The 21,156-nt window shown below is 28.1% G+C and overlaps 1 protein-coding gene and 1 pseudogene across 1 annotated transcript; both read right to left on the reverse strand.

Annotated features, from left to right (window-relative positions):
• Positions 1 to 4,580: 4,580 nt before the first annotated feature.
• LOC132935553 (spermidine synthase-like) lies at positions 4,581 to 15,868 on the reverse strand (annotated as a pseudogene).
• Positions 15,869 to 17,946: 2,078 nt separating this feature from the next.
• LOC132933562 (c-Myc-binding protein homolog) lies at positions 17,947 to 21,096 on the reverse strand. The gene is made up of 3 exons (XM_060999831.1): positions 21,067 to 21,096; positions 20,357 to 20,502; positions 17,947 to 18,205 (listed from the first exon to the last, which is right to left on the reverse strand). The coding sequence occupies exons 1-3, from the start codon at positions 21,094 to 21,096 to the stop codon at positions 17,947 to 17,949; spliced, it is 435 nt and encodes a 144-aa protein (XP_060855814.1).
• Between the last annotated feature and the right edge of the window lie 60 nt (positions 21,097 to 21,156).

Below are 21,156 nucleotides of genomic sequence, written 5' to 3' on the forward strand. Positions count from 1 at the left end.
AAGGTTCAAAATATTTTGACTCTTTCGAGCTGTTTAGGTACATTTTAATATTTCCAATTTTTTCGGATTTTTTTTCAAAGAATGTCAATACAATTTTATTTGTTGGGTCAAAAAGTATGAAAAATTAATACAAGGCTCCTGATATATTTTATAATATTAGTAGTTGAAAAATATTAAAAATACTTTAAGACAAATTTTTTTATAAGCATTTAAAGTTTTATTTTTGATAACATTTATCAAATTTAAAAATGATTTTGTGTAACGTTTTAATTGCAAATAACATAAAACGGAATTTTTTTTAAATGAAATCCCTGATTTTTACCTATTATTATTTTAATCCGAGTTATATTTCGTTCGGGATTCTCGGCCCTTATTAAATGTTCACGCTTTTTTTCCAACAAATAAAATTTTAGTGAATTTCAAACGCCCATAAAAATATGTATTTTTAATATTTTTTAACTGCTATTGGAACAATATAATATTAGGAGCCTTGCATTACATTTTCACGCTTTTCTACAAAACAAATAACATTTTATTGATATTTATAGAAAAAAAAACTAAAAAAATTGAAAACTGACAATGTCCATAAACAGCTCAAAAAGAGTCAAATTATTTTCAAAATTTTATCGTGTATAGAAAATGCTAATATAAACATTCAGTGAAATTCTCAAGTATCTAACAGTAATACGTTTTTTAATTACAACAAAATAAGAAAATCGTTACATGAGAAATCGAGTTGTAAAAATATAGTGAATATCAAATGTTGTAAAAATATAAATTTCAAACGCTCATAAAAATTTAATTTACCTTTCTTGTAGACATTTTTTTTTTTGATAAAGGCAGACAAACTTATTGATAATCTTGTATTGCATTTTTAAATCTTAGATTTAAAGAGAAAATTTTTTATGAATTCTCAACTCGCAATAATTTGCTAATTTTCGTGATTTTTCCGTATTTTGTCTAAATTTGAACTGTAAATGCTTGTAAATAAAAAACTGTGACTAAAGATTTTTAATTTTTTTCATCTGCTTTTGAAACAATAACCTAGGAGCCTTCTGTTAAATTTTCAAGCTTTTTTAACCAACAAATAAAATTTTATTGATATTTATAGGAAAAAATAACTGAAAATGTCCGTAAACAGATCAAAATAAGTCAAAATATTTGGAAAATGTTATGGTGTATAGGAAATGCAAATATAAACATTCAGTCAAAATTTCATGTACCTACGGTGATTTGCTTTAGAGTTGCACCAAAAACCAAAATCGATTTTCTCAAAAACAGCATAAAGTATATTATTATTATTATTATTCTTTGATGGCATTTTTACAAATTAAATACAAAACTCGAATATAAATAGCTTCTTTAATTAACAACCCAAAATTATGAATGATACGTCAAAATTCATAAAAAAAAAAAGGTGGGTAAGTGGATGTTGCTCTGCTGTACAGTAGGTTACAAGTCTGTTACTGTAATGGATGGTGTTAAATTTGAATTCAATGATATAATATCATTGTATAAGAAAAACGATTCTGAGCAAAAACGGTCAGTCAGCCTATGATATTACTAAGTATATTTGATGATATTATTGTGAATAAAGTAATTTATATATTAACCTATTTACGGGGAACCTTGTTTTAAATTTTCAATCCTTAACTACAAAAGTTAAACATCTTATAAATGTTTAACTACAAAATAATTATTACATTTTAAATTTGATACATTTTGTAAAAATTTGAACTTTAAATGCTTATAAAAAAATATTATACTCATTATTTTAATAATTAATGTGTACATATTGTTTTCACGGTATCTAGTTGTCCAATCGTGTCCATAAGACCAATGGCCCCTCATGAAATTCTTGAGTATGTATATTATATATGTTACTTGTTTCCCGTAAAAATGTTCCATATTTTGGTGTTAATTGTTCTCCCTGTTTGAGTTTTAAAACATCTGACTTTCTCCACAAACGATAAAATTGTTCCAGTCTTTTTTTTACTTACAAGATTGTTTTTATTCAATTCCCTTTTACATTTATTTGTATACTATACAAATCCAACTGTGATGATTTTTTGGTCATCTAACGTTGGCGACCTACGCTACATTAGGTACCGGGCGTCAGTAACCACAATGTAACAATTTAAATTGTATACTTTCTTAGTTATTATAATTTGTGTACTATGTTGACTACTATAGGTATATTAAAATATAAAGGTAACAGTTCATGATTTTAGTTACAAAAATATTGTGGCAAGAATTTAAAGTGATATATATAGAAATACCTTTTTTTATGAATTTCTATATTATTGTAATGATTAAGAGGACGTTATACACGCATATGTTGTCTCCGTCTTACAAGTGCGTAACATAGCAAATTTTACGCTTAGCAGAACACGTGTAGCTCCGTTAGTATAAAAATTAGAGCGAATTGACCTCTTATAAAATCTAAAGGTAAGATTATTATCTCGGCAACCTCATGGGCTTTTTATTATATTTTAATTTAAACGCGAGTTATGAGTATTTTAATATTGTAATTTTTTATACATCTTAAAATACTCATAACTCGCGTTAAAATTAAAATATAATAAAAAGCCCATGAGGTTGCCTAGATAATAATCTTACCTTTAGATTTTATAAGAGGTCAATTCACTCTAATTTTTAAATTTACGGAGCTACACGTGTTTTGCTGAGCGTACAATTTGCTATGTTACGCACTTGTAAGACGGAAACAACACATGCGGGTATAACGTCCTCTTAAACGGCGAGCTAGATAGGCCATATATCAACAACAATATCGTGGTATTATATTTTTAATGACATTAACATTGTTCCTTTTACACTATGGCTAATCATAAAAAGAAGTGCGTGTACAAATGATCAAGAATGTACATATTAATTAAATCTAAGGTTAGGTTAAATCTAAGGAAACGATGAATGTATTGATTTTACAATGATATGTGTTTTTTTTTTTATTTTTGTGTCTGTCATCACCTTTTAGGACAGTAAAAGTGCTTGGATTTTCTTCAACAGTAACTATTCTGATAGGAAAATGAATCTAGTTGGTACTTTGGGGGGGGGGGGGGGGGGGGGTCAAAAGTAAAAATTGCACAGTAGTTTTCAAAAGCGACGTGAAAAACAAAAGAAAAATTAAGGAAAAACGGGAATTTTTACGCAAAAGCTGTTTTCGAGAAAATCGATTTTGGTTTTTGGTGTAACTCTAAAACAAATGACCGTAGGGACGTGAAATTTCACTGAATGTTTATAATAGCTTTTTCTATACACCATAACATTTTGAAAATATTTTGACTCTTTTTGAGCTGTTTACGGACATTGTCAGTTTTCAATTTTTTTAGTTTTTTTTTCTATAAATATCAATAAAATTTTATTTGTTGGGTAAAAAAGGCTCCACGTAAATAGGTTACATATAAATTACTTTATTCACAATAATATCATCAAATATACTTGGTAACATCATAGGCTGACTGACCATTTTCGCTCAGAATCGTTTTTCTTAAACAATGATATTATATCATTGAATTCAAATTTAACACCATCCATTACAGTGACCCACTTGTAACCTACTGTACAGCAGAGCGACATCCACTTATCCACCTTTTTTAGTTTTTTTTCTCTATAAATACAAAATGTTGGGTAAAAAAGCGTGAAAATTTAATGCAAGACTCCTGATATATACTCCTGAAAAATATTAAAAACAAATAGGCACAATTTTTTTATAAGCATTTAAAGTTCGAATTTTAGGCAGTAAAATTATATTCCGTTTAACTAATGCAAGTAATTATTTATTCCTTTTTTTTCTCTCTCCTCCATAACAAATCCACGATACTCCGGCCTCACAAGTTCTCTGCTGGTGACCTTCCCGCAAGTTTAAGTCGGCCATTGGGAGCTATACGTACAGTGCAGCGTTTCATGTGGTTAAAAATAAGTACATTTGTTATAAAACATTTGTATTATTTACAAGAAAAAGGCAAAATGCCAATGCGGTCGTGGGACTCCTTCGTATGTCTACGCTAATATATTAGGCCGCCAGTCCGACCGTGTCTGCAAGGTTTAGAGTGCGTCTCACACGCATGACGCGTTGTCTCCGTCTTTCGCACAGACGCCATATCAAATTTTGTTCGCCAGTTTCAATAGTGTGGTGTTAGTTTTAGAGTGAACTGACCTGTTATCAAACTTTTAGGTAATAACATTATTTGTGTTCTCTCGTTGATTTTTTTACGATATTTTAATTTTTAAGTGAATTATGAAAATGTTCAAACATTAATGTTTTACATACTAATGACTCACTTAAAAATTTAAATATCGTAAAAAACCAACGAGAGAATACAGATAATGTTGTTACTCAGAAGTTTGATAATAGGTCAATTCATTTTAATGTCAAAACTGACAGTCCCATATTGAAACTAGCGAATGACAATTTTCTATGTGTAAGACCAACACATGCGGGTTCAACATCATTAAGTATATGGGTATAATGTGCTTAGCTGTAATGTAATATCGTACAGAAGCAATTAACGACCAAAATAGATATTTTATTTAAATCATATATAATATTATAATCGTGTGTTACATTATATGATATAGGTATCGTATTATCGTATATTGAAATGAAAATTAATATGATCTTTATGTGATAGGTACTGATGATACACAAAAGACGCAAGTCGCATAGGTAATATTTTTATTACAAATTGTTTTCGTCGTCGTCGAGAGCGTCGATGACAAACGCCGGCAATGCAAACGCCGATTTGTGAATCTCGGTAGTGTAGTAACGAAGCTTCATATCCTTTCGCTGTTGGTTAGTCAATTGGTGCACCGGATTTAAAAAGTCTGTATTCTGTGAGACAAAAAAAAATCAAATTAAACACAATATTATACGTCATATTATATCGTACAAAAACACGAGACAAAATACGCCGAGTTGAGGACACGCATATGGTTAGTAAATCATTAATTTAAATAGAGTACCTATCTAATTATGTACAATAATAATTGTATAAATAATGCAAGTAGGTACAAAAAAAATTTTAAATACAGTAGATTTAAAAAAAAAAGGTGGGTAAGTAGATGTTGCTCTGCTGTACAGTAGGTTACAGGTAGGTCACTGTAATGGTGTTAAATTTGAATTTAATGATAAAATATCATTGTATAAGAAAAACGATTCTGAGCGAAAATGGTCTGTCAGCCTATGATATTACTAAGTATATTTGATGATATTATTGTGAATAAAGTAATTTATTTATAACCTATTTACGTGGAGCCTTGTTTTCAATTTTCAATCCTTAGCTATAAAAGTTGAACATTTTATACATTTTTAACTACAAAATAACTATCAAATTTGTTAAATTTTGTCGAAATTTGGTCTTTAAATGCTTATAAAAAAAAAATGAGTCCATGTATTTTTAATATTTTTCAACTGCTTTTATAACAATATATCAGGAGCCTTGCATTAAATGTTCACGCTTTTTTTCCAACAAATAAAATTTTAGTGAATTTCAAACGCCCATAAAAATTTAATTTGACTTTCTTGTACACCATTTTTTTTTTGATTAAGATAGACAAACTTATGGATAATCTTGTATTACATTATCAAATCTTGGATTTAAAAAAAAAATTTATATGAATTCTCCACTCAAAATAATTTGCTAAATTTTGAGATTTTTCCGTATTTTGTCAAGGTTTGAACTTTAAATGCTTATAAATAAAAACTGTGACTAAGGATTTTTAATGTTTTTCAAATATCATTGTAACAATATAGTAGGAGCCTCGTATAAAATTTTCAAGCTTTTTTACCCAACAAATAAAGTTTAATTGACATCCATAGAAAAAATACTAGTAAAATTTGATACTGAAAATGTTCCTAAACAGTTCAAAACAAATCAAAATATTTTTGAAATTTTATCGTGTATAGAAAATGCAAATATAAACAACCAGTGACCATTTCATACATCAACGGTTATTTGTTTTAGAGTTACACCAAAAACCAAGATCGATCTTGTCAAAAACCAATTTTGCGTAAAAATTCCAGCTTTGCTTAATTTTTTTTTGCGTTTGCAAACCTCTGGGAATTTAATATTTTTATCTCACCAAGCACCAATAAGTAAAAATAAAAATAAAAATGATAATAAGTCACACATCATTGTAAAATCAATACATTCATCGCTCAGCTCAGAATCTAGTGTATATATATCTTAATATGAATTTTAAAAATGAAATTTAATGCCGGTAATACGACATCACAGCGTAAACTACTATCTATCTATTAATACAATTAATCTCATCGTTTTATAGGCGATCGCTTTAGGAAAAACGTGCGCTAGGGGCAGTTAAAAACCATATTATACGACCATAATTTAAAAAAAGGTGGATAAGTGGATGTCGCTCTGCTGTACGGTAGGTTACAAGTGGGTCACTGTAATGGATGGTGTTAAATTTGAATTCAATGATATAATATCATTGTATAAGAAAAACGATTCTGAGCGAAAACGGTCAGTCACCCTATGATATTACCAAGTATATTTGATGATATTATTGTGAATAAAGTAATTTATATATAACCTATTAACGTGGAGCCTTGTTTTAAATTTTCAATCCTTAGCCATAAAAGTTAAACATTTTATAAATTTTTAACCACAAAATAATTAATAAATTATAAATTTGATAAATGTTGTCAAAATTTGAACTTTAAATGCTTATAAAAAAAAATTGTGCAAATGTATTTTTAATATTTTTCAACTGCTATTAAAACGATATATCAGGAGTCTAATATTAAATTTTCACGCTTTTTTACCCAACAAATAAAAATTTATTGATATTTATAGAAAAAAAAACTAAAAAAATTGAAAACTGACAATGTCCGTAAACAGCTCAAATAGAGTCAAAATATTTTCAAAATTGTATGGTGTATAGAAAATGCTAATATAAACATTCAGTGAAATTTTCAAGTATCTACAGTCATTCGTTTTTTAATTACAATAAAATAAAAAAATCGTTACATGAGAAATCGAGTAAATATCAAATGTTGTAAAAATATAAATTTCAGACGCTCATAAAAATTTAATTTAAGTTTCTTCTAGACATTTTTTTTTTGATAAAGGTAGACAAACTTATGAGTAATCTTATATTACATTTTCAAATCTTAGATTTAAAAAGAAAAATTTTTATGAATTCTCATCAAAATAATTTGCTATTTTTCGTGATTTTTCCGTATTTTGTCAAAATTTGAACTTTAAATGCTTATAATTAAAAACTGTGACTAAGGATTTTTAATTTTTTTCATCTGCCTTTGAAACAATAAACTAGGAGCCTTCTATTAAATTTTCAAGCTTTTTTACTCAATAGATAAAATTTTATTGATATTTATAGAAAAAAAAACTAAAAAAATTGAAAACTGACAATGGCTGTAAACAGCTCAAAAAGAGTCAAAATATTTGGAAAATTTTATGGTGTATAGAAAATGCTAATATAAACAACCAGTGAAAATTTCATGCATCTACGGTCATTTGTTTTAGAGTTACACCAATAACCAAAATCGATTTTGTTAAAAATCGATTTTGCGTAAAAATTCCCGTTTTTCCTTAATTTTTCTTTTGTTTTTCACATCGCTTTTGAAAACTACTGGGAAATTAAAATTTTGACCTCCCCAATGCACCAACGATATTCACTTTCCCATCGAACAAGATACTGAAGTCGAAAATCGAAGCATTATTTCGACTACTTATCGTGTACACAGACACAAAAATAAAAAAATAAAAAAAAAAAAAAATAAAAAAAAAAACACACATCATTGTAAAATCAATACATTCATCGTTTCACTCAGAATCTAAAAAATTATGATTTGGTTGTTTTATTTAAAATAAAACGGAAGTGGAGAAAAAAATTATAAAATTATTAATTAAATTAAAATATTTCTCCAAAATTATAAAATCGAAAAAATATGCCCTATAAACAAAAAAAAATTCCCCGAAAAATGTTGAACACTATTCCGCTAACCTAAACATTAAATACTTTAGTGAGTAATAAGTTTTATTTTATAAAACTCCGAAATTTGATTTTTATACATTTAAATAGGTACCTACTCCGAATAATTTTCTGCTCCGGAATTTGAAATACAAAATATATGGTGTCATTCAAAAATTAAAAAAATGATAATGATAAAAATAGAAAATAAAATTTTTGTTTCATAAATGTTGTTTTGAAATAACATAAAAATAATATTTTCAAAAAAGTTAAATCTTTTTGAAATTATGAAAGTAGGTATAGTGTAGTTGCACAACACGCAATAATGCATCAGCGCCAAATGTTCTTATCAAGTTACATACATACATACATGTGTACATGCATCAATACATAAATACATAAATACAAGTTATAAACATATATAGACAATGGTAGTAAACATACAAAAAAAGTCGCGTCAGACCAGCGTTCCATGTTGGCCAGGTATAGGCTAGTTAGTGGTGTTTTCTCAGATTTTATATGAACATTCGGCGCCGTTCAACGCTGTGTTTGAATATAGGTATGCTATCGTACAACCATAGGAAGCAGAGCCGTAAGAAGCTCTTCTGACGCCTGAGGCAAGTTTGAGTGTAGGCGTCCAAAAAATTCTCATTAACTCTCATCTCATTTAATTCTTATAAAAAAATTATGACAATGTATTTTAAATATTTTCAACTGCCACTGTAACAATATATTATGAGCCTTGGATTACATTTTCAAGATTTTAGACCCAACGAATAACATTTTATAGACATTTATAGAAAATAAACTAAACAAAATGGCAACTGAAAATGTCTGTAAACAGCTCAAAACAAGTCAGTATATTTTAAAATTGTATGGTGTATAGAAAATTCTAATACAAACATTCAGTGAAAATGTCATGTATCATTACAATCATTTGTTTTAGAATTACACCGAAAACCGAAATCGAATTTGTCAAAAACCGATTTTGCATAAAAATTCAGTTTTTCTTTAATTTTTTTTCCCCGGCGCTTTTGAAAACTACTGGGAATTTTGACCACCCAAAGTACTGACTAGATTCATTTTCCCATCAAAAAATATACTGTTAAAGAAAATCTAAGCATTTTTACTATCCTAAAAGGTAACGACCGACACAAAAAACAACATGCACATCATTGTAAAATCAATACATTCATCGCATTAGAATTTAAAGTTTGTCTAGGTTTAGGGCCCACGATGCATTGGCGCCTGAGGCAAATGCTTCTATCGCCTCACCTTTACTACGCCCCTGATAGTAAGCACGGCAGTAAACATGGTGTTTCGATGACTTATTATTATTATAACAGGTGTACCTCGTCAAGACTGCCGAGTGCGAAACCGATCTGACCCGCCGGATAGGTGGAGACATAAGACGTCGCGTACGCCGCTTTGGCGAATACTCCTTTGCAATGGTTGTGCATTGCCGCCGCGTTTTTCAAATGTCCCCAAAAAGTATCGGCCTGCGAACAAACGATGCCACCGGGACGCAGTGCTCGTTTCATTAGTTCAAAGTAAGATTTTTGGAATAGTGAAGCAGCCGGACCTATTTGATTGAAAAAAAAAACATGTGACAGCCATAAGTATGTAGGTACTTTTCGATTTACAAAAATTAGTTAAATGTTAATATAATACTGTAGTAATACGACGTAATATTTATTAGTATTATCTAAATAAATAATTAACGATTTGTATCACATAAACAAAATTATGGGCCCGTAAATATATTCCACCGATATAGTTCTCCAAAACTAGTTTAATGAGTGTTGATATGTTGTTATTGGTAAATAAATAGGCTAAGTCACAGTCAATATTATTAATAAGAGATGAGGTAAGACATTTGGCCGCCTCGAGTTATAACACGTAAATAATTTTAATAATATAATGGTATTGACATTTTACATTTTAAATAAATATTAAATAGTGACTGAAATATCAAAACATAAATAATTATGTAAATATATTTGTATTGTACCTAAATGTATCATATTTTTATATAGTTTTCTTATATTATTTAAAAAATTAATTTGACTGATAAAACTGTATCGCAGGTAATATAATATTTAATAATATTTTAAAATTTATATTTTGGTATAAATATAAAAATTATTCTAACATTTTAAGTTTTATAAAAAGAAATTTTAAATGAAAAAAAGCGTTTTAAATTTAGTAGATAATTTAAGATACCGGAGGACCAAACTTCCTATCTCAATAACAAACAACGACGAAACGTCCGCTATTCATTGTTATCATAATATAACATTATAATATAGGTAGTACGTATACATAATAATAATAATAATAATAATAATATGTACGTAGGTACCTAATTACAAATAATTATAATATTAATATACTTTTTTTTTAAATAATTTGAAAATTGTAAATTAATTAAGTCTATTTATGGAGTCAATCGTCTTTGTCTTTGATCGACTCATCTTGAGAAATATAAACAAAATGGTTTTTTTAAATGTAAGTACCTATTCAATAAAAGGTTTTAAATAAAATTCAATATAACAATAGGTCGGTGAAATCTGTAGGCCACCTGTGTTTCGATATACCAATATATAGTTACATTCGGTAGAGCTTACATTATAAGAAATCGGTAAAATGTATGATCATATTAAATCAGTTACGTGAAATCTTATGAGTCATGACTTTATGTGCATTGCAGATGTGTGTCTACTGTCTATTATTACTATAGGGACCTGCGGGGGCGATTGTAAACTATCCCGATTTTAATGACCTGTAAACTCTCTAGATGGTAAATTCTCCGGGTGTACTCCAATAGTAATTTACTACCTAACAGGAACATGTAATCTCCGCGGGGGCCGCTCCAGTACCACCTGTCGGGTAAATGTAATCTCTCACAGGTCTACTTCGATAGGTAAGTATTGCTAATTTTCATTCAAAAAAAGTAAATTATTGAGTAATAAAAATCAATGCATTTAGCTGCTATGGGTTATAATTATAGTCATAATACAAATAAAATAAATCAAATAGGTATACATTTAAGTGTAATTAAAAAAAAAGTAAATTGTATAATAATAAAAATCAATGTTTTAGCTGCTGTGAGCTAAAGTATACAGTATACTTAATACTAAGCATTTCAATTTCATTTTTATGGTAGTACGAACAGACAAATTTCAAAAACTTAAGATAGGTATTTATTTATTGGTATTTATAGTCTATTATTTTTTGTGATATTTTTAATATTATAGTTTTACTTTTTTTATTTGGTTTATTGTAATTTTTAATTTTTATGTACACTTAAGTTTGAAAATCTGTTAGAGCATTAATTATTAACATAAATATAGATGGATGAGTAGGTACTGGATAAATAGCCAACTCACAGTGTAGCAATAATATTTAAAACGACTCTGGAGAGTTTACTCATTTCCTTCAGGTAAACATCATGTTGACCCGGGAGAATTCACATATTTTGTTCAGGTAAACATAATATTGACCCAGTAGAGCGTACCATCGTGAGAGTTAACTAGTTTTAAAAATCGGGAGACCTTACCATACAATCGGGAGAGTTTACCACCGTCCCCTGCCAATTAATAAACGAAGGTCGATCGATGCTAGTTTAAAGTATACCTATGGGATCAGAAGAATCGGTTATGATGACGTCGTAGTATTGAAAGTGTTCTTCCATGAATTTGAAACCGTCAGCTACGTGCAGGTTGACTTTAGGGCTGTCGAATCCTTGAGCCATGAACGGTAAATATTTCTTCGACAATTCGATTACGCGTTCATCAATTTCCACTTGGTCAATGATTTCGACCAATGGGTATTTGGCTACTTCCCTGGCTACCCCTCCATCACCACCACCAACGATGAGCACCTGTTAATTAAAATCAATTAAGGTTAGGACAATCGACAAATAGATGGTATGTAAATGTATACATAATAAATTTATTGTAACGATACCAACCCTTTGCGGTTTTGGGTGACTGAAGAGTGGCAAAAAGGAAATCATTTCTTGATAAGAATACTCATCAAATTCCGTGCACTGAATCATTCCATCGAGTACCAATACGACGCCGTGTGATTTGCTATTGACGAATCAATTATTTTAATTAGTATTAAGAAACAAAATCATGGTAAGTACCGTTATATATTTTAATATTATGTAGATATTATATTACAATCTATGGATGATAATATATACAGATTATATACATAATGCTAAAACATATTTCAACCATTTATATGATTATATTCTATTTTAATATTATTGTTGTGTCATAATATTACATAAATAAAAGCAATTTAAAAAAAATCTGGTAGTATAGCGGATATATTTAGGTACATAATATGACTAATTTTGAATGAACTATATTATGTACGAAGTCGATAATTGTGTGTGAAATGTACCTCAATAATTATAACAGTCCTACTACCTACTACTTTGTTCCTTGTACTTTGTACCTAAGAGGCCATCAAAATCATTTTATATGTATATTGGGTTAATATGGCCATCTGGCTAATCTTTTTGATTCGGTAAATCATTATAAGTCAATAACATAATTAAAACATGTTTTATTTATACTTTCATTTTTATTGTTTTAGCGCAAGATAGGTTTTTTTAGTGCACATAAGTCCTAAATTAATGAGACATAGGTACAAAAATATTTTAACATGATCTAAATATTAGGCGGGCAAATAGGTATTACAAGCCCGGACTTGTTACTTTTGTCAAAAACAATTCATTCCATTTGGGACTTGTAAAGTTTAAGATAATATTGAATTTGTTACCCTATTTATAAAAAAATTAATAGGTCCGGATGTATTATTTTTTCTAAAAACCATTTTAAATTGACATTTTTAATCACCCATTTACGATACATCATAATATTATTATCATTTGTGTGACAATTGTGTCATGTTGTGTTGTAGTTATATCTACAGTCTTGCGAGTTTCTTATTTTATTTTAATTGATTGATAAAATTAATATTCAATACAATTAGTAAACATTTCAACTTTCGTTTGGTACCTTATAGTATTATCATTTTTTTTTTTAATAAACATTTTTTATTAGTAAAATGAATATTGTTATATGAGTTTTTATTTGTACATATTTTAAATTTTTATTTGCCAACAATATTAAGTTTTTGTTTTATATTTTGATAAGTAAATTATACTTTTTCTTTAATTTTTAATTTGTATTTGTTATTATTACATAATATGTACTGAAGAATTGATAATATAAAATAATTTTCATTTTAGCGTGAAAAACGCTACATTCTTATATTTCACATTGAATAAACAATTACAATATTTTTTCTTTTTTTAACCTTTTTACAAGAATTATAATATGTTATAAATATTATATTTTAATTTTAAATTAAGAGTTTGTATTAAATTAATAACTTTTACTATGTCCATAAAAATCTTGTATGTCCACAGAAAAAATATATTATAGTTACCACTTATAACAAGTCACATTTAAAAAAAAAACAATTTTAAGACCTAAAAGTAATAATTTATGTAATCTACAGAATACCTACTTTACACAAATAAATAAATTGCAACACCGAAAAACAAAATTTTACAACACAAATTATTTGGCATTGAATAATTTAAAATCTTAAAAATCCTCTCTTGTAAAATTTAGTGTTTGTGACGTACAACTGTTGGCCTCTTACCCATCGATATATTATAGGTATATAGGCATATAGCGATATAATATATATTATTTTAACGTCTTTAGTAATCCCTACTAATATTATTATAAATGTCAAAGTAACTCTGTCTGTATATAACGCTTTCAACCCTAAAACAATGAACTGAATTTGGTGAAATTTGGTGAAATTTGGCACAGAGATAGATTAGACTTAAATGAAAGTCATGTAGGCATCCTATGACTATATTATGACGCAAAAAAATGCTTGAAGGGCAGTTTTTTAGAACACACATTTGGAACTGTCAATTTTAATTGACATGTCCATTTGTAAAACGGAGAAGACAAATATTATAACATTATAACTTTTATCCAAAGATTTGTAAATATAATGTGTAAAAATAGACTATGTTTAATATAAATATATACTTAAAATCTTATATAAATAATATATATCATAAAGGTACAATGTACAAGGTACTGCAATAGTTATTTACATTTCACAATCAAAGATCGACTGCGTATAGTTTATTAAAAATGACCTACCTAATATCATTGAGTATATAATATTATATTGTATAAATAAAATTACAATATATATTCAATGCTAACATGTAAATATATATAGTGCCCACTTACAAGTTGAAAATCATCATTTTTTAACTGCTTTTATTTATGAAATATGATAACACAACATATAATTATCATAGAAATTGTTGACAAATTTTTTGGCATTATCTATTATCAGTTAATAGATATAATATAATCGCTGGAAATTAAAATTAATAAAGTACGTATATGTATACTATTGGTTATTATATATATATATTGAAATATATGTCGCTTTTCAATATATTATATAATAGAATCCATTTAATTGGGATTTGAGACAGTCCCTAACAAATGTATTGTATATAAATGTATTTGGTTAATCGGGACAGTTAGATAATAGGGAAAAACTGATCACCGCTCAGTGCGTCAATCAATTGAACGGATTTTACTATGTATACAGGGTGTAACAGGAAGACCTGAAAAAATAAAAATAAAATTATGCTGCTTAAACGTATGACAACACTTGTGAAATGTATAAAATTAATAAAAAATTTAAGAAATATACTCATGTCAGGAAATTCCCAAAAGTAATATTTTGTAAAAAGTTATTACATTCTAAATTAATTTAATAAAGCACTCAAAAAAATATTGATATTTTAAAAAAATTCTAAAAAATAAACTACTTGACTAAGATAAATTTCCTTGCCATCAAAATTGTTCTTATAATCACATTTACAAATTGGTTATTTTGAATTTTATTTTCACTACTAAAAAACCAAAATAATATTGTACTTATAACGAAGACGACTATCAATTATACGAAAAAAAATATTTAAAAATATTGATTAGAACAAAAGTTATTTCATCTATCAGGTCTTCTTGTTAGACCCTGTATATACATTTAATGAAATAGGTAATCATACAATTTTAAGAGCCGTAGTACGGCGTCTTCCTAAGAGGACGCTACACCCGCATGTGTTGTCTTTGTCTTACAAATGCACAACAAAACAAAAACTGTTTTGGGCGGGAAATAACCGAGAAGGCTACAATCATAATTAAGAAACAAGATTTTCACCACATAAAAAGAGAACTTTGGCTGTGCAACGTTGTTTTCATTTTTTTTATATAATTTATATAAACAAAGTTTTTCAATTTTGAAAAACACAAACAATAATGGTTTTTGAAACAGCAAGAACTTTTTCAATATAAGTGATATCAGAGAAATAAAAACAACGTTGCAGAGCCAAAGTTCTCTTTTTTATGTGATGAAAATCTCATTTCTTAGTTATGACTGTAGCCTTCTCGGTTCTTTCCCGTGCAAACCAGGTTTTGCTATGTTGTGCATATGTAAGACGGAGACAACACATGCGGGTGCAGCGTCCTCCTAATAGGCGTGTAAAAACTTACGTTTTCAATACTAATATCTCCTGGAATTTGGACTGTTCCTTGTGCAGGACTTGTTCGACTTCCATAGAAAAACTTCTGCCCGGCAACAGGTCCGTGAGCTCGCTGAACCATCCTGTCTTCAACTTGTCCATATTTAAGTAATAAATACCTCCAACGTTGACGACGATGACGACTATATTGTTAGCTGAGGAGAAGCGAGCGTCGGACGTCTGACTGTGTGAAGTGTACAGACTATAAAATGCGGTTTAGTAATACAGTCGGCCGGCAGTCATCGGCTGCCCGACACACCTCCCCCTTCCCTCGACATGTGTCTACAAATTATTATATACACCTGTTTATCTCCGGTGACCATCGATATAAACGACTAACCTGCGTACAAAACACTAAGGCACTGAGGCATTGGTTGGTATTCGTGCAGCATATTATTATATAGCTAATAGGTATATATTTTGTACCAGGGGTGTCCAAAGTGTGGCCAGCTCCTTTACATTTTTCCTAATTTGATAATAAGTACTATTCGCGTTTCCTGCATTTCATATTATTTTTCATTATTTTGAGTAGCTTGTCACTCTTTATCACTGACCGCCTTTGCTATACTGGGTGATTATTTTATAATTGAACACCCATTATTTCAAGAAGTGTAAGCGTTATTGAAAATATTATTTTACATACCTACTCGTAGTTTTAAGTCGTTTGCAAAACAACGTTTTTATCAAAAAACTTTATTTATACATATTTTATATTTTTTAAGTTTTTTACTTATTTGAACGATAACATATAGGGTTTTAATTTTATATTCCAAAGCAGAATATTTGTTAAAGTACTTCGAAACATAAGAATCAGGAGTGTCCAAAGTGTGGCCAGCTCCTTTACATTTTTCCTAAGCCATTTACCATCCATTTCAGTGACCCACTTGTAACCTACTCTACAGCAGAGCGACACCCACTTGTCCATCTTTTAATTTATTATATAATATGTTATATATTATAGCCCATATTTTAACGTTTTTAAGTAGGTAGGTATATATTATTAAGTGTTAAATAGTATCTTTTGTATTGCTATAACTTCCATGCCCTTGTTATATGTTCCCCCTCTCCCACCCCATAAATCTACCAGTGTGCTGTATCACATATAGAAATTGATTTTAAGACAGCCATAATAAAAATATGGCAGTATTGCGTTTCATATTGTGGCTGCGATATAACAAACTATTAAACTCAATATCGTCATAGCTCTAAATATTGCCGTGTTGCACTTAACATATCACACGATAATTAGATTTTATTTATTGTAAGAACACCATAATTCCAAATAAGGCAGTCTTGAATTTCGACTTCGGTGATAAATTGGATAAATTAAAATAAGTATTATGCTATAAAGTAAATATGGCTTTTTTGCTTTGAAAGTTGGCTAAAAATGTAATAATTCAATATTGACATATTTTTTTAGAGGCTAAATGAAAAATGATATTGGGACGTGGCGTTCTTGCATTTTATAGAGCTATTTTTTCACTATTCGAAAGTAATCATAACGCTCAATTGATGAATTTTGAGTGGTAGCAGACGTAGCAGCCTTGTTCTAGAGGTGCGTTTTGTGAGTGCATAACACTATCCTGTAACCTATAATAACTCTGCCAAAGATAATGGTTAATATGCGGTAAGAATAAAATCGTTATGAACCTTAAGAATATGTCACATATCATGGTGCATAGTGGTATGCAAACATGTTTTTATTATGTTATTTTATTACTCACAAGTTATTACGTCACACCATAATATGCTAACACATTTCACTGGCCGTGGGGGGATGGGCCCCTCTGACCCCCTTAAATCCACCATAATGTATTTATTACAGTCAGTGTATAATTCAATCATTGTAATCCAATATTCGGGCATTGTGTATAGTGCTTAATTGTTTGTGAGCAATGTAAATTTATCGCGACTCCGCGTCTGTAAGGCATAATTGTATTTGTCTTTAAGAGATGGTACTTAACTAATGACTGTAGCTTGTATGTATTGTAACAGACGATACTGTACCTATATGGTTTTGATATCTGGAATAATAATATAGTAAGGATAATAGCCTATTGCCACATGATAATTTTATCAGAGGGTATTCCACCGAACACCTAAATCGGAGATATAATATATAATTTTAAATTATAATATAATTATACAACCGTCGCGTGTATACCATCATAATGAGCCGCTCAGATAATCGGCGTACGATGTAAAAAGTAAATGATATAATCTTTAAAATATTTTAATGCGCATACCTATATTTTATTGTATTTCTTATTTAAAAGACATTCGGTAATTACAAACGATACAAAAATAATAAAAATTAAAGTCTATTTTTCATTATTTTTTTCAGCACTTCCTTGCATTTTCATATCATTATCGCTAAAACCAATAACAGTATTTTCGTTGGAATTCATTTCTGCGATATTATCACTTTGATTTGTTTCTAATTCCTTTAGCCTGTTCGTCATACTTATGTTCTCTTGTTGAAGTATAGCTATCTCTTGCATTATGGTATCATACTCTTCTTCTAACTTTGTTAATTCCACCTTTTCTGGGACAACTTCAGCCATGTTCGTACGCATAAATCTATTTTTGAAAAAAGTGGCTATGTTTAATGTCATTACACATCACATATTTTGAGTTATAAAATGTACATTTTAAGTTGGTATATAAATTATTCTTAACTATGGATGATAAATGGATGATAAAATTTTACCGTAGGTAAGGAGGTTAGGAATATGGAGAAATTGAGAACCTTAGAATAAATGGTGATGACGTTTGTATGTATGTAAAAATAAATGTATGAATTAAAAAGCTTATTACATATTATTACTTATTAATAATAAGTTATTATTATTACGTATATACATATTATACCTATATTATATCGCTATAGCGAAATACACAGTCTCACAAAAAATAGGTATAGAGGGGAATATTTTTGCTCTTCACGAAATACCATCAATGTCGGTTGAGGTCTAAGGGCCTCGCAAAAATACTCGTTTACAATTTTTTTAAACTTTTGTGCGAACAATAATTACAAACTTTGAATCCCAATAACTTTTGCTGTCACAAGTTGTTTTGTAATGAAAAAAAAAATAATCACAGTATGTTTATTTAGGAGTAATAAAATATAATAGTATATACAACTATATTAATAGTTATAACTAATTAATTTGATTGTATCATTATCTAGGTACTATTTATAAATTTTTGTAAATAATTTTGCATTATATTATTTTATATATTTTGTAAAAATGACAAAAATAAAAATAATAAAATACTGTACCTAACACTAAGTTTAGATTATCGTTGCCAGGAAAACTTGTAAATAATAAAAAAGTATTTTTTATTTTACATTTTATACGATATTTAGGTAAAATATATGTATACATATGAAATTAAGAGAAGTAAATTATTGTTAAATTAAACAAAATTTTTTTATATAATTAACCCTTTTAAAAAAATTGACGAGTTGGCTATATTGTCAATACATTTTACTCGCCCCTCGGTAAGTAATTTTCGATATCATAATTTTCGGCATCCATTATCATTAACTAAATTTTCTATCTTCATAGTTAATCGTATCTTATTTTATTTTGAAAAAAAACTCTTTCACGTGATACTTTTGTGAATGGTAAAACTAGTATGAATTTGTGAACTATGAATAAGTTACAAAAGTTTTATTTACGAACTCAACTGTAATACTAAAAGAAAATACTTCATTTAAGTCAAATTTAAGTAAATGTTGTATGTTGTATTTCCCGGCACTTTTGAAAACTATTGGGAATTTTAAAATTTGACCTCCCGAATGTACCAACCAAATTAACTTTCCCATTGAACAAGTTACTGTTGAAGAAAATCAAAGCAGTTTTACTGCCCCAAACCATGATGACAGACACAAAAATAAAAATAAATTAAATATTAAAAAAAAAAACACATCATTGTAAAATCAATACATTTATTGTTCCACTCAGAATCTAAAAATGTTATAACTTGAAAAATCGTACCATAATATATTATTGCCTAAGAATATATAATACAGTTGGTTCCCTATAATTTAGATTGCAATAAAAAATCATAAAATTCTATTAACGGATTTTTAACACAGAAGGTAGAAATTATAATATGTTATTATATACTAGTAAAATTCTTAATGAGTAAAATAGTTATAACAATGTAACTTTGTACCTATGTATATTGTTGATATAGACATTATTTAAATAGTTAAAATACCTATTAGTTAAAAATATCAATACGCCAATGTAAAATATTTTATAAACTTTAGTTGCATCATTGTTTAAACGGCCAAGCTATGAAAGGTTTTACGATTAACCTTCAAAAGTTTGCATACTTCAAAAGTCATAGCAACTAACAAGTATTAAATAAGTACTGATGACTAAAGTTTTCATGATTTGAAGTTTGAAAAATTGTAGAATAAAATTGAATTAATAAATATTTATAAATGTAGTTAATTGAAAGCACAGTCAGTTATATAATGTAATATGTTATATTATGTATTTTTAGTTTTTATCCCATACAAATTAACTAGAACAATACTTAATTTAAAGTTAAGTAAAACAATTGAAAAACTATAAACTATGGTAGTATATATGTAGTATATTAAATACACGTACTATATTATGATAATAATTTTAATTAAATATTATAAGTATAGAAACATTAAACAAAATAATTTTGGTAAATATATTTAATGAGAAAATGTTTTATAAATACTCGAGAGGATCAACTGGTTTTTCATCCATTTCGTACAACAGCCTTAAAACATCAGTTATTTGAGCAATAACACCAGTTTTTTCCAAATAACTTGTAATTTCTTCAGTCATTCTATTGATTGGGTAACAGTTTTTTTGTATTTGAGACTTGGGGAAAAAATTAAATAAATCGGTAAAATTGGTACCAACTTAATAATTCAATGTCCCATTAGGGATATTTTAAAGTAGAAAATATTTGTAGTTATTAGGTAATGTTTCGTCTAGTGTAGAACAGATATAACACGTAAATTCTAAAAAGTATTAAGTCATAAAATATATAAAATTAATGTTAACATATTCACCATTTTTTTTTGTCAAAAATATAGGCAATTAAATATAATAATATTAATTACTATTATTTATTTATTTTTGTAAATATACTTAATTTAATACATTGTTTCATTAATTTGATTCTATATTTTTAAAGAATTCGACGGTGTTATTTCGTAATTATTGATTTAGATACCTATTAAATTATGTTCATAAAAAAAAATATATATTTTTTGAACAAAACGCAAGGTTAGGAAAATGTATATAATTGGGTTAGCAAAGTTATAATTCTGCTATCCTGATTTTTTTTTATGAATCGATAGTTATACCATTTTTACCCTCCTCCTCACCCTTCCAAACTTTAATAGCTAAGATAAAATAGTTTATTGTATAGGTACGTACATGTAGGTCATCAGGATTATCTCCAGCCATAATAAAAAACAATATTTATTGTTAATCTGAAATAGTCTAGCCGGAGCGTTTAAAATATTC

The sequence above is a fragment of the Metopolophium dirhodum genome, chromosome 1, assembly GCF_019925205.1.
Source record: "Metopolophium dirhodum isolate CAU chromosome 1, ASM1992520v1, whole genome shotgun sequence".
NCBI lineage: Eukaryota > Metazoa > Arthropoda > Insecta > Hemiptera > Aphididae > Metopolophium > Metopolophium dirhodum.

What these genes read in the sequence shown, in the direction of transcription:
- LOC132933562 (XM_060999831.1), bottom strand. Translation starts at nt 21,096, where the DNA reads ATGGCTGGAGATAATCCTGATGACCTACAT. An exon ending in ATAATCCTGATGACCTACAT is followed by an intron (nt 20,503 to 21,066) that starts GTACGTACCTAT and finishes TTTTTCCCCAAG; the next exon opens with TCTCAAATACAAAAAAACTG. An exon ending in AAACCAGTTGATCCTCTCGA is followed by an intron (nt 18,206 to 20,356) that starts GTATTTATAAAA and finishes TTTCAAAAATAG; the next exon opens with ATTTATGCGTACGAACATGG.